The 24264-nt window shown below is 39.1% G+C and overlaps 1 protein-coding gene across 4 annotated transcripts in view; it reads right to left on the bottom strand.

Moving 5' to 3' along the window:
* Window positions 1-23544, bottom strand: part of ttc3 (tetratricopeptide repeat domain 3) — a 40231-nt gene extending 16687 nt beyond the window's left edge. Inside the window, exons 1-23 of one of the 4 annotated variants that reach the window (XM_071531751.1) lie at window positions 23446-23544; window positions 21384-21460; window positions 21218-21290; window positions 19214-19373; window positions 19014-19095; window positions 17112-17165; window positions 15120-15252; window positions 13690-13775; window positions 13450-13544; window positions 13158-13220; window positions 12007-12061; window positions 11188-11350; window positions 10453-10483; window positions 10264-10366; window positions 4996-5032; window positions 4581-4641; window positions 4002-4089; window positions 3744-3890; window positions 2170-2250; window positions 1028-1137; window positions 804-930; window positions 448-570; window positions 257-358 (exon numbers count right to left, since the gene is read on the bottom strand). In XM_071531751.1, coding sequence (XP_071387852.1) covers window positions 257-358; window positions 448-570; window positions 804-930; window positions 1028-1137; window positions 2170-2250; window positions 3744-3890; window positions 4002-4089; window positions 4581-4641; window positions 4996-5032; window positions 10264-10366; window positions 10453-10483; window positions 11188-11350; window positions 12007-12061; window positions 13158-13220; window positions 13450-13544; window positions 13690-13775; window positions 15120-15252; window positions 17112-17165; window positions 19014-19095; window positions 19214-19373; window positions 21218-21290; window positions 21384-21449 — 2040 coding nt within the window. In that variant the 5' untranslated portion in view covers window positions 21450-21460; window positions 23446-23544. Of the gene's footprint in view, window positions 1-256; window positions 359-447; window positions 571-803; window positions 931-1027; window positions 1138-2169; window positions 2251-3743; window positions 3891-4001; window positions 4090-4580; window positions 4642-4995; window positions 5033-10263; window positions 10367-10452; window positions 10484-11187; window positions 11351-12006; window positions 12062-13157; window positions 13221-13449; window positions 13545-13689; window positions 13776-15119; window positions 15253-17111; window positions 17166-19013; window positions 19096-19213; window positions 19374-21217; window positions 21291-21383; window positions 21461-23387 lie in introns of all 4 variants that reach the window. The other 3 variants (XM_071531753.1, XM_071531752.1, XM_071531754.1) reach the window with 3 other exon arrangements.
* Between the last annotated feature and the right edge of the window lie 720 nt (window positions 23545-24264).

Here is a 24264-nt window from a genome sequence, read left to right as displayed (position 1 = left end):
ATATTACCTGTGAGGACAACCGTATGTGACTGTATGATACTTGTGAATGAGCAACTCAAACAGGGTCAAATCATGAAATTTGATTTCTTTAAGAAATGACGATTATGTTACATGTTGAAATATGGATTGTATTGTATTCAGACCCTTACTCACTCAATAAAAAATAAAAAAAATAAATAAAAAAAAAAAGATTTATTGATGGTAAAATGCTACACATAGCACCTTTAAGAAATGCTGTTATGAAATCCAGATTTACCTTTTCGTTCTTTTCAAAGAATGATGCTGCCTTGAGGGCTTTCCAACAGGTGATGTGGTACTCCACATTGCAGCTTTGACAGCAACCTATTCGAATGAAGCCCTAAGAAAAGAAGCACATCGGTTTGAACGCTTGTGACATTTCACTGGCGGGTTTGGAGTGGCTTTAACTCGATGGCTGCGGCCATTTACCTTAAAATCCGGGTCAGTGAGGTAGATTTCAACTTTCAAAGGCCCGAGGCAATTCTCGAGACGACAAATAGCATCGGGGATAGGAGGAAATTTGCACAACTCTATAGCATTCATCAGAAGGTCCTAAGAGGGGGAAACACACTTCTTATACATTTTACACAGAATAATACACTTTCAGGCTGAAGCCAAACTCAGGTCAGAATGTAACTGCTCTAATTTCAACCCTTTATTAAATGGAGTGTGTTGGATTACTGATTTGCATTGTTTCATTCCTTCTGATACTACCCTTAAATATGTTTAAATATGTATATAATGCATAAAAAGGTAAAAAAAAAAACAATACAATATCTTGATACCTTGAAATAGTCTAGCTGTGTTTCTTTGACAATCTCTTTTGTCATAGGCCAGGTGAGTTTACCAGGCGTTATTTGATTCTTAACCATCTGCAGGGAATCGGAAAACTGCGCCAGAGCAACAGGATACCTGCCAGGAGAAGAGGGGTTGCATGAGACTCGCATTAAGAGACGGCACACACTGTTAACCACTGACACCAAACTAGTATGAAATGACCAGAAGCTACCTGTTCTCCTTGAGATACACCCTCCCAATGCCATAGTATACTAGACACTGAAACGTCCTCTCCTCAAACGAATTCATCTTCTCCAATACTCTTTGTGCTTCCCCAAGTTCCTGTGTTTAACAAAATGACCATCAATGACACATTTTATTATTGCAACACATTGAATTGATTTAAAATCCTTGTAACACCGCATTATGTAATAACACCGCATTATGTAATAACTCGACAAAATGTAATAACTCGACAAAATGTAATACATTTTCACTTCATTATGTAATAACACCTGCATTTTGTAATAATCTGCCACATGTTGTAATACACAGCCTGAACGCAATATGTAATAAATTTCCCCGTATTTTGTAATAAATTATTACATATTGCGGTGGTTATTACAAAATACGGGAGATGCACTTTTTTTTTTTATGAAAATTTAATAATATGATGCATTATGTAATAACCAACCAAAATGGATGTCTTCATTCATAAAAATCGTTATAACATTATAACAACAATGTTTATTTTATGCATTCTAGCATGAATCATACTGACTCAAAATTCATTTTAAAAACAATACTATTAGTTCAGTAGATTAGTAGTATCTTTCATTGGTCAAAACTACATTAAGTGTCACTGTATTCCTTAGTTTAATAGAAGCTTTACTTGAGGGTTCATAGAGACATAGAAACTGCACGACACTGAGTGTTACACTGACACAAATCCACATTTTAGAATAGTATTTAACAATTGATTGCAAACTTTTAAAGCAATTAAGATAGATATTCATATGAACTCTGCATCTTAAAGCATTAAGGAGTTGTAGTGGTTCCACAAAAATCAGTTTTTCCTCATTAATATGCAAATTTATGCAGGAAGGTGCTCCAAAATCGAATCAGGTTATCTACTCTATAGGGGGAACCTGTGGTAGGTCATTTCCATCATGTATTGTTTTTGAGTTCTTGTGTTCACAAGAATGAGTCTACACACAGACACATGATGTACTATGGTGGCGGGACATAAAAACTGGTTTGAGGCAATGACCTGGCATGAGTTCACATTCCAAATGGTGACAGTATTGGTAATGGCTGAGATATGGACCGCAGAATTTTCAGGTTTTTAAAATCACTGATTAAAAGTTAAGTTACCTCAGGTTGGCCAACTTCTGTCAGGGCTGATGCACGGCCATAGAGCAACAACAATATATCCAGTGTAGAAAGTCCAAGTTCCTGAGAAAGCAAAAACAAAACCCATCACTCCTGGGGCTTCCAAGTGTCCATGTGCCCTGCGGTCTGAAGTATACAGGCTAGTGCAGACATCAGACATTCATTCATAGTACAGCTTGTCTTAGTACAGCTTACTGTGACCACCACAAATCTAACAAGCCATAGGAAATAATGGGTTTCAGGGCACAGGGGGTCCCCATTGCCACGTCCCATCTGAAAAGGCCTTAAAAGAAAACTGAGATGCCTTGATTCATCTCATTGATGTAATGGACAGTTTTAAATAAAGGTAGTTATGTTGTATTGAGAGCTCTTGTAAACTGTTATTTTACAGTGAAGACAGGGAAGTAGAGATATGTAGCCAACGTGTAAAAATCTCATGGGGCAGTGGGTTGGTTTTCCTTCGATCCTCACAAAATTTTTGAATCACTAGCTGCCACTGGTATAAAAATATACTGGCCCTCTCCACCATCACAGTTTTTTTTTTTTTTATATACAGTACAGTGCAAAAGTCTTAGGCATATGTCAAAGATATCCATAAAGCAAAGATGCTTACAAAACTAATGAAATGAAAACTTGAATATCAAAAATTTACAATAAAGAGCAGTCTACTGGCACACTAATGCAGAAAACAAATAAACATCTAAGACTTCTAAGAAATTTCTATAAAAAATCTAGGGTGCCTAAGACTTTTGCACAGTACTGTATATATTTTTATTGGAGACCGGTATCATACAAATGTCAAGTACAAAGTACAAATCTGTGTTCCAAATTATTATTTTTTTTTCCACTCCCCCTGATACTATATTTTTACATTCCTGTATGCATATTCACGTATGGACATGAGTTTTCTGGTGTGTGGACATGGAGCCAGCATGTCTGAAACATTGTATATGTTAGACCATTAGCCACATGTGTTCCATACCATGTAAGGTTAAGGTATGTACTTTGGAACCGAGTGATGGATGGAGAACTGCTTACTCTGATCTATATAACTATCTATATAATTGGTATTGCTTGTCTGTACCACTGACTGTGACCAATTGACCCGGCCGTATTAAACCTGCATGAAGACTGATTCTTCTTATCAGAGCATCATCCCTGGGAAACACCCAATCACACCCCCTTTTTTGGAGTGTTAGAACAGAACTAGAGCACCACCTTTCTCCAACCCCCCCCACCCATCGCCAAACTGCCAGAAAGAGACAAAAAAAGAAAACATACACATACAACTAAATAAAATAAATGAAACACATACACAAAAAAGTGAATAAAATGAAAGAAAATAGGAAGGGAAGTACAAAAAAAAAAGGGATGCTCAGGTTGCTCACTTCAGTTGGGGTCCAGAGAAGTAAGAGTATTCACATGTGAGATAACAGGCGGAATATTTCACCTTTTCTACTCAACCGTCACAGTTGCCTACCCCATCCGATTTCATTTAATTCTACTGTTATGGCTGAAACTAAAAGCAGGCAGTGGTTTACAGCTCAGCGGGTTACCTTGGGTGTGCTGGCCTCCAGTAAGGCCAGAGCCTGGCTGAAGGCCTGCTCGGCGTTGCGGCTGCGGAGGTCGGCCAGGGCGGCGTGGGCGTCCTGCACCGCTGACCTCAACGCTGCACACGCGCCCGCTTTGTTATCGGACGCTTTCTGATAGGACACACACACACACACACACACATCATACAGCAGGTCAGCCAATGATGACCACTCAATGATGCTGCTATGAGTTAAAGCTGCAATATGACTTATCTGCCTCACCTCATCTTTGGACTGATACGTTTTGTTCTTTGATTTCTTTTTCGCAGTGGTGTTGGACTCTCCTTTTCCCATCTTCTTGTTAGCTTCACTGAAAGCACAGGATTTTCAATTAATTGTGCAGTCCTTAATATACACAACTCCTGCCATACCTATGCTGTTAAGACTTGGCACTCCTATTCTGAATTATTAAGAAGTGTTATCATTAGCAGCATTAGCATTTTTATTAGCAGCAGCAGCAAGCATTCTAGGGCTGAACAATGAATCGAAATTTTATGGAAATCGCAATATGGCCTACTGTGTGTCAAAATAGCATTTTAAAGTAAATATTGTGGTGCTGCAGAGATGTCCTGGCCTACACATCATATTCTACAGACTTAAGAAAACATCTTTGTTTGGTACAGATCCCCGCAAAAATCACACCATAATCATTTTAATAAGTTTTTTCAATGAAAATGAGAATAATGATGTAAAAATTACCATTCCCTCTAATATCGCAAATCATATCGCAATTGCAATATCAGTCAAAATAATCGCAATTAGATATTTTTTCAAAATCATTCAGCCCTAATTCCTACTAACCTTTTTGTCTGTTTAGAGTCTTTGGTATTGCCTGCTGCATTCGCAGTTCCTCCATTTTTCCCTGGGGAGAAAAGGTTAGACATAAACGTCTTGGATGTTAGGGACATAAATGAGGCCTTACTTCAATGACAAACCACACACACCACATAAAGCCAAAACTCTTGATAAAGACAAAAGAAAATGCTGCAATAAGTAGGAAATCAGACACAGCTAGTACAAAGTTTACAAGGTGTAAAGTTCAGCAACATCTGAAAGTTACAGTTCAAGATTTTTCCTGAAGGATGACTGGTACATACATGAAGTTTATAGGGACATGAATTCATTGAACGGCATTCTTTCAAAATTTGACTCGATGTTTCTGGCTAGAACATCGAGTGGGAAAGTGTGTTCATCGGTTTTAGCAGTAAAAACACACCTGGTTGGGTCTGCTTGTCCATTCTGTCCTGTGAGACCTGTAAAAATGACAACAAACATCATTTAAGTCCTTGTCTTCGTGGGAGTTTGCAGCACCATGTCAAATGTCAACTGAGCCCCTCTTCAATGATCACTTCACCAGGAGCAACATTTGAGATTATCAATGTCAACAAAACGTCCCCGTGACACCCAGGCAGGATGGGGGGGGGGGGGGGGGGGGCGGATGAGACAAACAAACATCTTTACAGGCTACATGTCTAACGATGCTACATAGATAAGCCAATTAAATACAGGGTTCCTACACACTTTCAATTAAAAAATTCCATACTTTTTCCAGACCTTGATTTGTTTTGAAGATTTTGTCTGGTGTTCAATATGATTTACGCAGATAGACATCTTGCCCCTGCTAACTAGGTCATATCACTGTATAGATGAAGATTGTTCTTCACAGCCACAAATATCAGAATATGTGAGATGATTGGCAGGGTTCCTACACGGTTTCCATTTTAAAATTCCATATTTTTCCCAGACCCCATGTTCTTGACTGGATTTGATTTTGGTGGGTATTTGATATAATGCATGCTGACAGCGGCTGGGTAATAAGAGCGTCCCTCTATCTGAACATTATTCTTCACATCAACAAAAACTGTGGACTCAAAGTGGCTCTACAACAACATAAAAGCTAGAATTATGTGTGTATCGGACCTGAACCGCAACATTTTCCAGACTTTTCCAGACATTTTTTCAAATTCCCAAACTATCCAAGACCTGGAAATTATCAAATTCATTTTTAATACTTTTCCAGACTATCCAGACCTGCGTAGGAACCCTGTAAATATATCAAAATATACGTACAACAGGGATCAACCTTAACTTTCTTCTTCATTTGCTCTGGCAAGTGGACTGAAAGTCCACTGACCCGAACTGAATTTCAACTGTCACAAATTTAATGTTTATTTTGGACTACTTACAGACACAAACACACTGCCATACATAACTCACTTTATATTTGTTTATTCTCATACTATCAAAAAATATAAGAAGTCATGTTGATGAAGCTTGGCAGCTTACATACTATTTAATTATTTTATTTAAAGTTGTCTGCAAGCCACCTAAGTCCCAACCTTCTTTGAAAAAACACTTATATAAAGATGACCCAAATACACAGAAAACCATGTTATCTATACAGATCCCCCTGATGGCATGCAGAGCTGCTTACCAGGTTTGCTGACCTAATGCAGAAGGTAGTTGTAATTATACTAAAAGTATGTGGAGTGACTGTTGTAAAAAGGTAGGTGTGGTGGGAAACACAAACTCAATGTTATATACAAATATTTTTTTGAATTGTGGACGGCAACAGTATATATTACAGTAGGCCGGTACTGTTTTTCTGCCAATTGCCATTTGAAAGATGTTACGTACAAGATATTTGTGGTAATGCCCGTTTTTAGCCTTGGGTTTCAACAGTGCAGTTACTTAATATACATAATATTTTGTTGATTTTAGGGCAGGTATCACACTGAAGTACTGTGACATTTCTCATTGGAACACTCATATAAACTTCTGATAAAACTAAAATAAAAAGAAATGACAAGACTTGTTGGCCTACTTACGTTTTGTCTTCAGGTGGTAAAACAGGTTGCTGTGTTTCCACCTCTGCCAATGAGTCACGCTACAAATCTAAGCTGCAGATGATAGTTTTATACAGTTTCCTGTTTTTATAGCCAAACCATGACCACACGATGACGGATGCCCCTTTTTTAGACGATCTCTTCTTAATGTTTTCTCGGTTGGGTTTTGTTTTGTCGAGTACAAGGTGCGCTCGCTTTACTTTCACTTTCGTCACGTCTTTGAGTCGATAGAACCTCCTTGCGAGAGACGGGTCTAGCTGCAGACTCGCTACAAGACACGCCCCCGCCAACAAGAAACGCCCCCTGAGAATATGGTGGCCGAAATGGGCGAAACTGGCCAAAACCTGTTTTGTCGCCGATGCCCATTTCCTTTTCAAAATAAAAGCCCCATAGAGGCTGCCACTAAAAACACAGTTGTGAACCGTGAAATCTCTGTAACTAATCATTAATAATGTAGCAAAATGTTCAAGAGGACGACGTAGGCTGTTTCTCACTGCAGCAATCCCATTTAATGTCCATGAATCAATTAATGCTGAGGTGGCATAACAAATAGAAAGGTAGGGGGCATGCAGAGTTTTATTAATAATATAATTTCCTTGTCACTTTGATATAACAGAGTACTTTGCATAGAACTTGGAATTGAAAATGTCAAATACATTTTGAATTAACAATGTAGAGCAAAAAAAAAAAAAGAATAACCCCACCACCAAAAACCAAATTGTGATTGAAGTAGTCTAATTGTATCTTTAATTCACTGATAGAGCTCTTGATACAAGAAGTAAGAATATACAGCCCCCACACTTACAATGATGATTGGTTTCTTCTATACATTTTCTTATCCCTCTCCTGTAGATTCAATTTCACGCCCCTTTCAAGAAGGCACAAAGTGTAGTTTTCCCAGCCACACTAGCCGAATGTGCACTTTTTTTCCTCTTTCAGTGTGAATTAATGCCGTTAACATCAACGTCAACCGCATTGTCACTATCACAGTTTCTTGGAAGGGGTTCTGTGATTAACATGTTTACTATTTCGTTAAAACATCAAGACTTTTATTTTGAAGGCTAACAAATTCTACCGGAAGTGAGTTTCCTTATTGTGGCTAGTTTCATGCAGCTTTACTTTGCAGAAGGCAAAAAACATATAATTTCCTATGAAAACGATTGTTTTTCAACTTGCCATTGATATAGCTTGCTATCCACATATCATAGCATCAGAGTCGACTTAGCTACGTTAAGTTGCTAACCAAATAGCATAGAATCAGCAGTCTTTTGATAGCCAGTTAGCTTCTAGCATCTCCTCTGCCACGAGATTGAAATACCCGCCGAAAAGCTGTCGTGATGACGGGGCGTGTCTTGTACTGACTAGTCGGTGGGTGAGTGTCTTGTAGCGAGTCCTCAGGCTACAGATAGACCTACTTGGGGTGGGTGGGTCGCCGTTTACAGAAACAAAATCACATGGCTGCTTACGGAGTGAACAGAGCGCAAATACTATTTACACGATTTCTAAGATTCTCAAATATGAATTAAGTTTTGTGACGTGAAAATAAAAATAATACACTTGTGATTGGAGCAAACAAATTCACATGTGTAAATGTATATCTACAAATGCACACTGTTGTGTCTCACAACAAGTCAACACAAGACAACACAAACCTGTCTGGAGTCACAGATCTGCATTTGGCATTTGTCAATCTCATTTTTTATTTCTCATAGTATTAATTAATTGCTTAGGCCAGTGATGCTCAACCATTTTCATATCAAGGACCCCTAATTTAGTCCACATTAGGGCCACGGACCCCCATTTGATGAGATTTTGTCTCTCAGACCCAAATCTGAGAATGTTTTTATTGTTAGGTATGATTTTGTCCAGAATTCTATGACTATCTGTATTGTAGGTAGAGAGATAACAGAGAAACTATGATCAAAATAGTCATTCTTCTACATTCTCTAACTGTGTTAACATCTGGAGCAGTGACTTCCTCTGATGTGTGGTTTCATCTTTGTGCAGCATTTGCTGTGACCACAGCATGGCAAGTGATAAGCAACAAGGTTTTTAAAAAAAAAAAAAAAAAAAAAGATATGAATGGCTTATCCAGGTGATTTGTTTTGACGATAAATACATAAAGGTGAGGGAAAATGTCTATGCAAGGGGCCAGCAGTTTGTGGTATAATACTGTATACCACAAATGCAACCATTTTGGTTGCAATTCAGAGCCCTGTTTGAGCAAGCAAATTATGTATTTTTCACTGCTTTGGTGTTGCCTTTCATAACATTACCTTGTTTTAATGAGTTGACATAGCTAATTAGCATGTGTACAGAAGAGGATTAGGGCCACATGAAAAATTCATTGGGTTCCGAGTCAGAATTCAGATTTTTCTCAGAATGATGATTTTAATCTCAGAATTATGAGTTTAAAGTCAGAATCCTGAGATTAAGTCGCAATTCTGAGAAAATAAGTGAGAATTCTGATTCTAACTTTAAAGCCAGAATTCTGGCGTTTTTCACAGAATTATGACTTTAATCTCAGAGCTCAAATTTTCACGTGGTCCTAATCCTCTTCTGTACATGTGCTACTTAGGTAGCATCAATAAAAAAAATACACAGTCTGTCAAATAGAAGTTTTAGTGAACTGGGCCACTTTGAATGGCTGTAATCAAGCCTCCATGTTGCACCTGCCAGGTGGAACTAAACCAAATCCCACCGGTAGGGAAACAAGGAAGCGCAGGAAACTAATTGGCTGTTGATGGCCTATGAAAAGTTCAGCTGTGGCCAACCCTGGTTGTTAGTGGTGTAACGGACCGTAGTTGATCCGTGATCCATACGGATCCCCCCCCACGCTTCGGCACGCATGTGAACCGCGGATTAATTGCAACGTTTAACCATCATAGTGTGAAATACAGTTTTACTGCCACTTTTTCCTTATCCTAAATCTGGATGCAGAGTTGCAGTGAAAAGATACAGACAGACAGATGCTGCTGTGTTTTACTCTGAAGAACAATGATGTTAGGGAAGAAAAAAAAAGGAAGAGCCTCCATTGAGTGAAATCCTGTAGGCTGTGACTTGACTTCAGGCATTTTCAGTGGTGGAACTGGGAAACTGGGCTGCTTGTCATCATTGAAATAGATCACAAGATTGTGATGTTTATTTCAACTTCGGCAACATGCTGCCTTCCCTTCACACACAGCTCCGCTCGGAGAATCTCCGGTCTCTTTGCCTGTCTGTGGCAGAGCCTTCAGTGTTGATAGGCTGTTAGTCGTGTAACCAATCAGATAGTGCTGTGGGCGGGACATTGAGCGAGACTACAGAGTGGTGACTACAGACAGGCATCAGAGCCAAAGTAGCACATTTTTAAATTAATTTAAAATTAATTTTTTTTTTTTTGCTGATCCGAAAAATGATCCGATCCATGACTCCAAACCGTGATACGATCCGAACCGTGAGTTTTGTGACCCGTTGCAGCCCTACTGGTTGTTCAGCTCTACAGGACATGAATGGACTTCCGGTGACTTGTTGATCGTGTCGCTCGGTGTGAACAGGCAGTAAGTGAACTTTCAGGGCTTTCTTTCTAACAATGCATGTTGGCTGTTCCTGAATGACTGTAAGGGAAACATATGTATGGTTAACAGAGAGTTAGTAACCTTGCTTTGTGGAGCTGTACTGGTTGTCGGATCGACCTTAGTAGCTGGTTTTACAGTCTTTGATCGTGGCTCCACTGTATCTGCTCTGTTAGCACTGTCAGGTCTGTAGAAAGGCAAGAAAACACACAGTCTCATTCAAGTCTGTCAGCATATTTATCATCCTGTCACAATGTGCATGGCAGTACATACCTTTTACTGTGGCTTTTCTTAGGCTGTCCGGCTGAAAGGTAAACAAATAAAGACGATCTTTACTGGCTGAACACAATGAAGTAATACAAGCTGTAGTTGGTTGGTTTTTTTAAGTAGTCTGCTATTGTTTGTCTATTGCTATGGTGATGTGTTCTTGCCTTTCACAATTTAACCGTCGATGTCGCCAGGTATCGTTGAAAAAAAAAAAGGTGAATGGAAAAAAAGGGTGGCATGACAGTAATTCTATTGTATTCTAATTCATATCAGTAATGATGTGGAGAATAAGGTTTCCCATCCAGTCCTGCCATACACACCTACCTCTTCAAAACTCATGTGAAATGCGCCTTTATTTTATCATCATATACACTAAGGCCGCATTCATCAGCTGAGTTATTTTTATTTGTTAACCGAGTTTCATATTTGTATAACTAGCTTAGAGGCAAATAATGTGTTTAAATTATGTGTTTTTAATAGTAGGGTTAGGGTTCTCTACTCTTGTCACAAAATAAAAAAAAAAGCCCCCCCCCCCCCCCCCCCCCCAAAAAAACAAAAAACCTACAAATCCAATCTGAGCAGTCATACGGTGTTGCATTTTCAATTTTAAATCTGATCTGAAAAAAATGATGCGTTTTTGCTGTTGAGACTTTAGAAGCATTATCAGATATGCAGAAAAGAAAAAAAAACAAACAGATGTGAGCTGCCTGTCTGAACATGGCCAGAGTGCAGTGAACGCACCTTTGAGTTTTGCCATTTCACTGAGGAACTTGCTGTGTTGCAGCTCCAGGTCCTTCGCCCCCTCGCGGTCTTCCTTGCACAGGGTCTGGGCCAGGCAGTTGGCTTCAATAGCTTTTCTGACCTCGCCCAAGTAGAACAAGGCCTCACAGTACCGGTAGTGGCCCTGCACACAAAACAACACAGTCGGTCCCAACAGCTCTAACTAATGGGGCCACATCAGTGCCAACAGATATGCAGTGGCCTCTGGTTACAATCAGTACACGACACAACACTAACAAAAATGACACTTGAGGAATATTCCTAATGAAGACATGAACAGCTGTCAATTGAAAGCTATGCTACTTCCATTTCCGTTTAAGACATTTTGAATAAAAGTCACTTATTCAGCGTATCTTGATCTTTTTGTTTCATTTGCACTTAGGGCTGAACGATTTTGAAAAAATATCCAATCGCAATTATTTTGACTGATCTTGCAATTGCGATATGATTTGCGATATTAGAGGGAATGATCATTTTTACATCATTATTCTCGTTTTCATTGAAAAACGTATTAAAATGATTATGGTGTGATTTTTGCGGGGATCTGTACCAAACAAAGATGTTTTCTTAAGTCTGTAGAATATGATGTGTAGGCCAGGACATCTCTGCAGCACCACAATATTTCACTTAAAATGGTATTTTGACACATTTCGCCTTTAACAAATATTGCGCCTCCTGCGATTTGAAAATTGCAGTAGGCCATATTGCGATTTCGATAAAATTCCGATTAATTGTTCAGCCCTAAATTGCACTATATATTACTGCAAAAGTGATAAGTACCTTAGCCCACAGTGGCTTTATCAGAGTAGCACGTTTTCCATCACCAACAGCTTTTCTGCAATATCCAAAATCATGTTTTGGTTAAAACACATTCTGTAAGCCTTGGACCTTCCATGAGCAACACCATGCATTTCCAAGAGTCACACTTCCTACAACAGCTCAACATTCAATCTTGCTCTGATCTGGGAATGATAAAAGATCATCCAACAAAAGGGGTTTTTAGTCCTCCTAGCATAAATGCCATCTGCTTCATAAGTTCATGTCCATTTGGTGACCTGTCCTATGCTACAGGAACAACAATTTGGTTGATTTCCAAACCATTAAAGGATAATTCCAGTTGTTTTTAACCTCGACTTTAATTACCTCCGCCAAGGAGGTTATGTATTTGGTGCCGTTTGTCTGTTTGTTTGTCTGTTAGCAGGATTACGGAAAAACTACTGGCCAGATTTCATGAAACTTCGTGGAAGGGTGTAGCATGGGCCAAGGAAGAACCCGTTAAATACGACTCACGAACAAGCCTTGGCGGAGGTCTGCGCTCTCCGAGTGTTCTCCAAAACACCGCCACAGGGCCAACGCTATCTCCAATATGTCAAACCCAAGAAGCGATTCAAAGACGGCCTTTCGACATAATAACCACACTGCAGTGGGACCTGCCTGCATCCGGTTTACCTGATTATCCATGGCCTGAAGCTGGAGTATACTGCAGTAGTTGGCAAGTAGAGCGCTGAAGGGGCACGTTCGCTTTTTAGGTTCAACTGTTGGAGTTTGCATTGGCCCTGTGTGTGTGTGTGTGTGTTGGAGAACTGGAGGCATGTAAAGCACTACATTGAGGAAAGCCATGAAATTCTGAACACAATCGTCACAATGGCAAAAACTCGGAAAATAAGGCCCAGATTGAAAATAACCGGTACTATCCTTTAAACACTAAATTTGTCGTTTTCGAAGATATTTTGTTTACAGAAATTTTGTTATCTCTAAAATAACTGCTTCGCAATAAATTGTCTGAAATGTACTGTATGTATCTATGCTTTCATAAAACTTAAAAAAAAATACAACTATTGTACTGGGTACTTAAAATCTTCATTTGTAAATAGCTGTAGTGATTGTACTCAATTTCATGAATTCTATTATCTGCCATAACTGATACTTACAGATATTTCTCACATCGGATATAGCATAGGGCTCTGTTCCCGTAAATAATGTGGTTTTCAGGGCTAGAAAAGAAGAGATGGATTCAAGTTACGAAACAAACACTGATTTTAACATGCAAGTTGTGTATGTGATATATTCATGTTAGAACAATCTAGAAATGTAGAAGTTCTAGATTACATCTTGATGACAAAATCAGATTCAAGTGTTAGTTCTCTGCTGAAGGAGACTGGCAGAGGACTGAAGCTTTAGACATCTGTTCAGAAAAATCGACAAAAAAACAAAACGACTTACTAATATCTGATGGCCTGGGAGTAAAACTTCACAGCGGCATCGTACTTCTTTTTCTGAAAGTTGGCATTGCCTTTACTCTTCATCTCTTCACTTTTCTGGGAGGAGAGGAACACGACAGACCACAATTAGTCTCACCTTCTCATCCTTCATGAAAGATAAATTGTGGAAGATACATTTCGGGAAAATCTGGCCAAAATGTATGCCGCGTCCCAGAGTCAGGGTGTTGCTGATGTTCCTTACCTCTATGGCCCATTGACTCGGCCGGGCAGCCAGGGCTGTCATCGTCCCCTCCGTGTTGATACCCATGGCCCGAATATACTGAGCGTCTGATTCAAGACAAAAGGGGAGTTTCTGTTCATTCACCTTGAAAAATCGCTGGCATGGCAACATAATCCTACTACCCAGGGGCCGTTCACACAAAACACCTTACGTTAAGATTTTCCTTAAAGCCCGAGTTAAAGATTCCTTAAAATAAAATCGGTTGCACAAAACACCCTTAAGTCTTCTTCTTAAGGTTTTCTTAAAATGTTCACTTAAGTATAAGACCAAGATAAGGAGAAAACCTTAAATACTTCAGGAGTCCCTTAAAGTTAGTTAAACCGTTGCAAAAAAGACCTTAGCAACCAAAGTAAGGAAAAAAACTTAAGGTCCCTCTGACTCTATCTTAACCACAACATGGCCGAGTTTATGGAGATAAATGAATGATTTTTTTTGGACCTCTTGGATGGACCTCTTCACCAGACTTCTTGAATTAATTTTCGTTGCAATTTCCTCCCACATTCGTTGTTTTCTGTTTGCTGTTATTTGCGGATCAAATTTACTTTTTAGTATGTGCTTTCTTTTATTGTATTCCTCCAGAAGTATAATCTTTTCCTCCTCTGACCAATTTGGTTTTCTTGTCTTCTCCCATTTTTTTTACTATCTATAGGCCAACTTTGTGAGACGGTAACAGGTGAGGCGATAACAGGTATCACAAGCGCAAGTGCAAGCAAACAAACGGTCTCCATGGAAACTGTAGAATTTTACCGCTGTAAAATCTCTTTCAATGCAGTAAATGCCTTAACGTTTTTCCTTAACTAAGGAAACCTTTTAAGGGATTCTGTGCAACGCCCTTAAGTAAGTCCCTCAGCTAAGGAGAAATTAAGCCTTAAGTGTCATACTTAAGGAGAAAACTTAAGGTGTTTTGTGCAACCGGCCCCAGGGGCCAGTTGCACAAAACACCTTAAGTTTTCTTCAGATACCTAACCATAGCCAAATTTTCTGTGTCGGAGCACTAGAATATAAGATTGCCACTGTGTCTAATAACATATTTACAGTCTTTCTTTAATGTTTGTGCAACTCATGAACTTAAAGCAGTTTTTTGGGCTATAAAATAATTGCTAAACGTCATTATTTGAGGGTTTTTTGTCTGAGGCCTACAAAAAGCCTCTATCCCATCAAAGTGAAAAGAAGTCTACCCATTTATGACGAAGACGTAAAATTCAGGCCATAATCAGCTCTCGCATCCACTGATCACCAAAGCCTACCGCACTGTTGTACACTAAATATTTGTTTGGTTTGAGTTTACGTTCACGTGAATTTTCTTGCCGCTTGATAAAATAGAGCACATTGTGTAAGTGCGTAACTGAAAGGTTTGGTAGCAGAACAGCGGTGTGGGGTGTGACTCTTACACTCTGTGAAGATGTGCTGCAGGGCGGAGTAGCAGGTCTGTCCGTGGCCAAACTCCAGGATGCGCTTGCAGATAGCGGGTTCTTCTGTTCGCTCCAACCAGCGTAAAGCATCGTCCAGAACCTCTGAGGAGCGCTGGTGGTACATAGTCACATTTGCCCTCGGTTATAGTCACACTTGCACTCAGTTATAGCTCAGTAACAGAGAACCCACCGACTCCATCTCACTCTGAGCGAAGCACCAAAGACATTCAAAGACTAAACCGACTCAAATACAGGCTCAAATTGTGTTGATCCATGCTCACTTAAAAAGGAAAAATCCACCCTAGAACACTTATTATTATATTAAACAGTTATTTCCGTGTTTTGGTGGTGTATTTTTCCCATGTTGCGGCTGAGGGCATCATGAGGCAAATTTGGGTCAGTCAGTCAGTCATTCAGGTAACGCTTAGATCAGTAATTCTCAACCATTTTGATATCAAGGACCCTCCGTTAGTACACATTAGGGCCACAGACCCCCATTTGATGAGATTTAATCTCTCAGACCAGAGAAACTATGATCAAAACAGTCATTCTTCTACATTCTCTAATTGTGTTAACTTCTCGTAAATGAAATAATGCTGAAGTCTAACAATTCATCGATTTGCTGGGGACCCCCTGGAACCCCCTCAAGGACCCCCTGGTGGTCCCCGGACCCCACGTTGAGAACCACTGGCGTAGATGATGCGCTTCGTCAGATGGCCTCTAGAGGGCGTTTTTGACAGTGCGATGCAGTGTTTCCCATACAGACGCACAAAATCAAAAGTTGCTCAGTGTATAGAAATGGATCTAAATGGATCTCTAATGGGCCTGATGTCGCATCACATCATGTCTGTAATGTGGAGATGTACAGACAGCAGACCAGCAGCACTGAACTCAGTCCACAGAGTCTCCCGGTGTGAAAACAAAATTGAAGCTTAACATTTCACAGTTAGTAACGGGGATTTGCAGACAGAAGACAGGTGCCTTTAACGTTAACCTTGTGGTATTTAAGTAACGTTAGTGGATTTAGGTCATTCAACCGTGTCGCAGTGCTTCAGTGCACAGAATTGAACACGCACTGTGGGTCTGTACAGGATCTGTGCTTGTTCTTATTCCTTTGGGTAACTGGCAAAATGTAGACAATGTGACATCGCATTGAGATATTTGCATAGCAGCTCCAATGGAGCTTGACAGCACAAGGTTCACCACACTGACATTGATCTAACACAAACAGTAAACATCAGCTTTTGGTGTCTGTCCCACAGAATCAAAGAGCAAGAGCTTCTTTCTAGAGCTGCCATTCCTGAGGAGACAGCGGAGTTGAGGACATACTGGAAACCTGTCTAAATATTCATTAAGCTAGCCAGATGGAAGCTACCAAGCTAGCAGGCACTCCAAAACAGTGAATGTCACCAACTGTCTTTTAGACCACATTTAATTCACACGCACGCCAGAGTGCTTAGATGGTTATTTGTGTAACTGACAATTTTGTGACACTTTTTCATCCTACTTTGGTCAATTCACAATCTGAAGTGTTCATTTGGCCACTGCAGTGAAATTACTGTTAAAAAGGGGATGGGCACAGCAGTGAGTTTAGTTGAATAGATTTGTTCCAACAAGCCCTTCAGGTCCATCTTATCTACCCACACCATATTAAGAACTTTGCTCAGCCAGGTCTGGCATGAAGTGTTATGGAGAAAGAGTTGCAGTAAGCAAATAGTCTTTGCTAATGTTACCAGGAACTTAGTCAGGCTCAACTGGCAAGGAGGCATATTACTCATACTGTTAGCCTATTCAAATTACACCCTCCTTTGCCTGCCAAGCAAAACATTCATTTCAACAGCCAAATGACAATAATAAACACTGGATGGCTGAAAAATAGCCCAGAGGTCAAATGTTGTTAGACACATTCCCCAAGACAAGTGATGACATCCTCTAGCATACTCAGTGTATAAGATCATTTGTAAAACTTACCAAGTTAAACTTATTGCTTATCCAGATCACATGCATTGTCTGGTCCCGGTTAAACTGGAACAGAGAACAAGTCAGAGCATGAGCATTTTGGATCCAAAGCTAAAGCACAATAGAGTCAGCAGTGTGATGTTGGCCTATATCCAGTTATGTGGGTTATGTCTGCTGACGCTGAAACAATACTCAACAGTCAATCTATTCTATGGCAATTCTCTCCCAGGAGCAATGAAGGTGTGTTATATATTGTGTAATGACTCTTTTGTTTCAATTTATTATTATTATTATTACTTATTTGCAATGCTCAGCTTGTGGTTATGTTTACCTGCATAATGAAAAACTCAAATGAAAGCCCAGGGTGAGGCTTCAAACCAGAGAGACACGCCTTCCAATGAACATTTTTAGCAGGTGTTGGAATGGGAGTTTGTTTGTTTGTTTATTTAGATCCCCATTAGCTACTGTATTGTAACAGTAGCTCTTCCTGGGGTCTCCATTAGCATTTTTAACAATACTTCAATAACAGAAAATACATCAATACACATCTGTAACATTCATACTCACAATAGGACTCAATACATAACACAACCACTAAGACACACAACAACAAACACCAACTCCAAGCCTGTCTAATACATACGATAGCTCTATATAATCTCTTGAAGTAATTGAGAAAAAGAAATCACTTAGCAACTCATCCACTAAAATCACAAATAAAAGTGGGATGGATAGTAGGGTTGGGCGGTAATACGGTATCCCGGGGTATTTGAAAATAGCAACGGTGTCCGTTTCATTACCGTCATGAAAAAAATTCTGCTGTCAATGTGCGCATATATATAATAAACGCCTTAAGAGTGTTTATCCAGCACCACTGTCTGTGTGGTTGAAGATGCTATGAAAGTGATGACAGAAATTTTTGTAAACAATGTAATTTGTCAAATAAATAACCTGTCAAAAAAGACTAACTAGTTAGAAGCGATCATAATCGCGCGTCATGTGACAGCTTCTCCTCAGAAGGGAGAATTAGAAAAAAAAGATGGCGAGCGCAAGCGAGTTGGTCCCTAAAAATAATGCAACTGCTGCAATTTGGCAGCATTTCGGGTTCCGACTAGGGATGGGCATTTCAAGCAAAAATATTAACGTTATTCGATATTCACTGGGACCTATTCGACCATTCTTCAAAGATCAACCCCCCGCCTGCACGGACGGTGTGAACTAGGCTAGCCATATTGACGTTAGCTAGCCAGGCTAACTAGCAAGCTAGGCGGACGTTAGCATAGAGCTAGCAAGCTAAGCCAGCTACCTAGTCCGGCTAAATAGCCCCGAACCGGTCCTTCTCTCGTTTTACGTGCCCATCTCAGAATCAATCAAATATGTAACGTTTGCTATTCCGTTTCTGATGTTCAGAGAATAAAACTGGAACATGTATCACATTTTTGTCGTTGTGTGAAAATCACAGTTGAAGTGCACTGCAGCCACCTTGTGGCGGGAAACGGTATAGCAGCGACTACATAAATTCATCATTTGGAATTGGCGGCTCCGTCCAAGCCCTACAATGTGATTTTTAATCAGACGGTAATACCGTATACCGCGGGAAAATTTGGGGACGGTTTAACGGTGTCAGAAATTGGATACCGCCCAACCCTAATGGATAGCTCAAAAACAAAAGTCATATAATATTCTACACTATTCCTTGTGTAAACAAATACAATCTTAAGGGTTAGGGTTAGGGTATTGCCTACGCAGTTTTCTTCTGACTAGTTTTGTGCTGTGATTTTAATTGCAAGACCTTATAGCTGCTGTGTGACAGTTGTAGCCTGGTTGCAGCCTAAAAAAACGAAAACAGCTAAAACAACACAAACATGAAAAAAGCATCTGAACTAACACTGAACCGCTCATTAGACAACTTACACATCCTTTCTCCAAGGCTCTGAGAACTGCTTCCAATATTTCAATCTTGTACAGCTGCCTCAGGGTTAGGTCCTCACTGTCACTGGAACAAGACGATTACAAACGATATAAAAGGAGTCTAAACAGTAAAGATTCAAAAGTGAAATGTCGGGAGTTAAAAAAAAATAACCATTCCAAGTCCTAATCAGAAGTATACTTACTTTGAGTCTATGAAGCCTACTTGCACAGCCCAGCGTGTGGTGTTGTTGGACTCTTGGCGCTGCAGCAGGATGGGATACCAAAACGCACAGATTCTCATCAGCTGGCCAGCCTCCTTTTTTAAGCTGAGGGGGATGCTGTTCCAGCACTCATAAATGGCTTCTGGAGAACAGAAAGAAGCAGAGAATATATATCGGTCCATCCACTGAAAGCAGGGGCAAACACAGTTTAACGTCTTCATTTTCAAAACACCAAGAAAATAACTTCCGTCCTGTGATTTATAAGTCAAAAAAATATGGGCAGAAATATGTGTCACTAGAAACTGAAATTGAATTATTTATATTTGAATTGCTCAACTTGAATAACTGCTTTAAAAAACTTAATTTGAATCCCATAATTTGAATTTGTATTGTTTAACTTGAATAACTGCATTGAAAAACTGAATCTGAATAGCATAATTTGAAACTGAATTTATTAGTTTGAAACTGAATTCCAATAAACTTGAAACTGAATGTAATATTATGAAATTGAATTCATTTGCTCTGAAACTGTATTCAGTTCTCGTAATTCAAATTCAGTTCTTGCAATTCAATTTCAGTTCACTGAGACACACATCCTGGTCGTTGAGGAAGAGAGAGATTCACAGAACTCCTTTTCACGTTTTTGCCCAGAAAATTCCAGATCCCTTCATTTCATAATGCAATTATTCAAGCTGAGCAATTCAAATTCAAATATAAATAATTCAATTTCAGTTTCTAGTGACACATATTTCTGCCCATAAAAAACTCCTGAACACTGAATTCCTTTAGCTTTGACACGTTTCTCCAAGACCGGTCATTTCAATTCAATTCAGGCTCAATATATTTCATTGATTTCAAGCTTCTGTTACTCAACATTGTTAGAAGTCAATGTTTGTCAGCTATGGACTTTTTGTTTTTCCATGATCCAGTGATGTTACACAGACTGTTCGCACCCAGCATGATCTCTGTGGTTTATTTGAACTCTGCAGCACTTCCTCCTTTTCCTTCCTCCCGAGTTAACGGCACAGAGACGCCTGAAAATGCGAGTCTCAGTCCTCTATCAAGAGAACTGCGGTGCGGTTCATGAGGAGTGAGAACGTTATGCAAACCAACTGCAGGAGACGAGCCCAAAACAGCGTGTTGACATCTGATAGCCAGCAGGTCCTCATGCTTGGAAAACCTATATCAAATGGACCAAGGGCAAACCGCAATCTGGACCGATGCTCATAGGGCTGGGCGATAAATCAATATTATCGTTTATAGTCTTTCAGTGGAATCATATTGTGATGATATGAAGATATTTGATATCGTGACACACATTTCTGCTGTCTAAATGGATGATGACAAGCAAATTTTACTTAAATTACTTATAAAAACTCTGATAAAATGAGGTATGGTAGGAATATTATTTGAATATTTCTGTTATGTTTGACATCACACCTAACATTACCATTCGGTTCAATGAGATGAACATTCATTCGATTATTTAACGTGATTTTGCATACATGAACCACATCGTGCTATATATTGATATCGAGAAAAATCCTTATGATTATCATGATATTGATTTCAACCATATCGCCCAGCCCTAGATGCTCATATTCAGCCATTTCTTCATGTGTTCTTCATCGGTATGAACACCAGAGAAGGTCAATTACAGCAAAGAGTGCAGACAAGTCCATCATGCTTAGTTAAACTTACAGGGACTGGAATCTGGAAAACCAGTTTTCACAGTAAGACTGATACATGGACAGATGTTTGTTACTTCTAAATTGTCAGTAGACTTAAAATCTGAACGATCTGCTTGGTTGCACTTCTAACACATGGTTCTAAAAGCGGTTCCACTTTCTCCACATCGTTGATTTTGTTTGTACGAAAGACTTTGTCATTTTGGTCACCAAGTATAAATATTCATGCAACAGAAGATCACTTCCCCCTCATGCAAATCCCAACAATAACCATGCATGGTAGAGCATTATGGCCTACCGTATTCACATAGTCTTCGGTGTCCCTTACCTGTAGGATGGACGGTGACAACTGCACAGTCTTTGTCATAGATCTGTGGGAGAAAATGTGGTAAACGCATTATGATCAGAACATAGTTGGTTTAAAAAAAAAAAGACACTTTGTTTATCGGTGTGGTGTAACTCACATAATTCATCCGATGGCGGACGTCTTCCCAGTCCACGAATTCTGCTTCAGAGTCTGAATCTGACATTTTGTCCAACTCTGTAACGATATTTAGACACAAATCACTCAAATCAGGCCAAGCTTTTCTTGCAATGCTTAACTAAACACGGAAATGACTTTTAATGATGATGTAAATATTTGAGAATAGTTATTACATTCATAATACACAGACTACACAATTCATAAACATACAGATACATTTAGAAAGAAAAGAGACAAAGAGAAAGGACTATTATTATTATATATTATTATTCTTAATCGTTTTTTCCTTTCAAATTAGCTGAACAGAATTGAGCATTTGTAGGCTATAGCACTTTTCTAAAGCAACTTCATGGGATTTGGAGATTTGAAGGGGAAATAAGGAGAGAGTAAAAGAATGACTGTTACTGTGGTTGATGTCTTGTCAAAAAAAAAGCAATACGTATTATTAATAAGGCTGATTACTATGATCACACTGATCCACTGTTTATAAAATCCCATGCTATGAAATTTTATGATTTGGTATATTATAAAATAATGCAAATAATGTTCAGAGCTAAAACAAAGTTTCTCCCAGACTGTGTACAAAGGTTTTTTTTCAATGCAGGAGTGCAAATATGATTTGAGAGATGTTTGTAAGTTTATCGTCCAAAAAGCTAAAAAACAAAAAAAGGGATTAAAAGGAGATGTATTTCTATTGTTGGGGTTAAATTATGGAACAATGCTAATATAAATTTAAGAATGTGTAACTCGCTTTTGGTTTTCAAAAACATGGTTTATAAAGCTATTTTTGAGGGTTACGTGTGAATGCTTCTTTATTTTATCATTATTTTTTATTTCTGGAGGGTAGCTTAAATTGATGAGAATGTAGGATAGGCATATATAAGCATTGTGCCTTTTCAGTCACTACTTAATACATAGTTTGTTGATTCTGTTTATACTGTCTAGACAGCTTATACTTATTGTATTAGATTGTATATACCAGTGATTCTCAACCTTTTCCATATCAAGGACCCCTAATTTAGTCCACATTAGGGCTACGAACACCCATTTGATGAGATTTGGAATCTGGGACCTAAATCTGAGAATATTTTTATGGCTAGATTTGATTTTGTCCAGAATTCCATGACTATCTGTATTGTAGGTAGAGAGATAACAGTGCAGCTATGATCAAAATAGTCATTCTTCTACATTCTCTAATTGTTTTAACTTCTTGTAAATTAAATAATGCTGAAGTTTCTCAATCCATTAATTTGCTGGGGACCCCATGGAACCCACTCAAGGACCCCTGGTGGTCCCCAGACCCCACGTTGAGAACCACTGGTATATACTGTTTACTTATTGTATTGTGTGTGACGACTGAATAAAATACTACTACTACTACTATTCGCCAATATCTGAGTATGTTTTACTTGCAAACACTATTCTACTTTGACTGTCTTAGAGTAGGCTACCATTGTACATGCTGACATTATGGAACCAGGTCCACAGGGAGGGCCATGCCCATTTGTCATCCATTAAGAGCAATGTTAAATTCACCCCATAGTATGTTGAGCAGTAGAACATGGAGGCCGTAAACAGCAAATACTGTACAGGAGACCATTGGGGTGAAGTTAAGCTTTGGCTAAATCTCAGTTCTCTCAGTTGTCACCAGAACTGCGCATTTAAGGCTCTTCTTCAAAAAAATTCTCGTAACGTCATCGGTCCTGATATAATAATGTTAGCATGCTAGCTAACTAACTGGCATTGTTATGTATCACTAGTTCGTTTAGTAGTGTTATCAGAAAGTAGTAAACTATCTGGTATTTTTAGTTTGGTATTGGTAGTGTTAGCATGCTATCTTACTACGTGGCACTGTTTTATGTTAGTTAGTTTGGTCATGTTAGCATACTAGCGAGACATCTGGTTGGTTAGCAGCTACGACACTTGGCTGCTAGTTTGCGCGCGGCGCGACCGAGCATGCCACGAGCCAACATAACTTACTCACGTTTGTCAGTGGGTTAAAGAGCGGATAGATTGTAGTTGTGAATTCGGAAAAGACTTGCCTCTCGGTCACTTCGTTGTGAAAGCTTAGTTGACTTGGACAGTTCTGTTCATGTTAGTAAGCGGAAGTGTAAATGATGCACGTTCCATACTAGATGGCACTGCCGCTTTGTCGTCAGAACGCGTGGAGGGGAAAGTTCAACAAACACCATTCGCGCAATGATTCATGGGGGAATGGTATGAACCACCCACTGTCTGAGCGCTGAGCTGAGGGACTTTATTCCCTCAGTACGGGCTGTCAGGGAGATACCTCCTACAATGCTGCCAATCGCTGTACTGAATCGCTGAGCCAACCACAAGTGATGAGCAAACTGCACATGGTAGTCATGTTAGCTGGCTAACTAGCTAACCTAGAAGCTAAAGTTTTGGAGAAAGGCCAAGAATTTACGGAAGAGGATTAGGGCCACATGTGAAAAATGTATTTAAGTTCTGAGTTTAAAGTCAGAATTCTGAGATTAAAGTCAGAATTCTGACTTTATTCTCAGAATTCTGACTTTATTCTCAGAATTCTGAGTTTAGAATTCTGACTTTAAACTCAGAATTCTGACTTTAAACTCAGAACTCAAATCAATTTTTCACATGTGGCCCTAATCCTCTTCCATAAAGAATTAACATGATTTCTTCTTAAAAATATTTACTGTTGTATCACTAATTATAATAATGATAATAAACTTTATTTATATATCACTTTTCTAAAACACAGTGCTTCACAGTATATAAAAAGACAAGGTGAGATAATAAAAGACTAGCACCACAAAACAAATAGTAGCCTAGATAAAACCATGACACAATAAATAAAGTAAAAAATAAAAATAAAACAA

This window comes from Centroberyx affinis, unplaced genomic scaffold, assembly GCF_046629955.1.
Source record: "Centroberyx affinis isolate AG114_WGS23_722 - 3 ecotype Tasmania unplaced genomic scaffold, CSIRO-AGI_Caff_v1 ptg002126l_1, whole genome shotgun sequence".
NCBI classification, from domain to species: domain Eukaryota; kingdom Metazoa; phylum Chordata; class Actinopteri; order Beryciformes; family Berycidae; genus Centroberyx; species Centroberyx affinis.
Note: the sequence above shows the minus strand (reverse complement) of the source record. Positions and strands in the feature narration are given on the sequence as shown.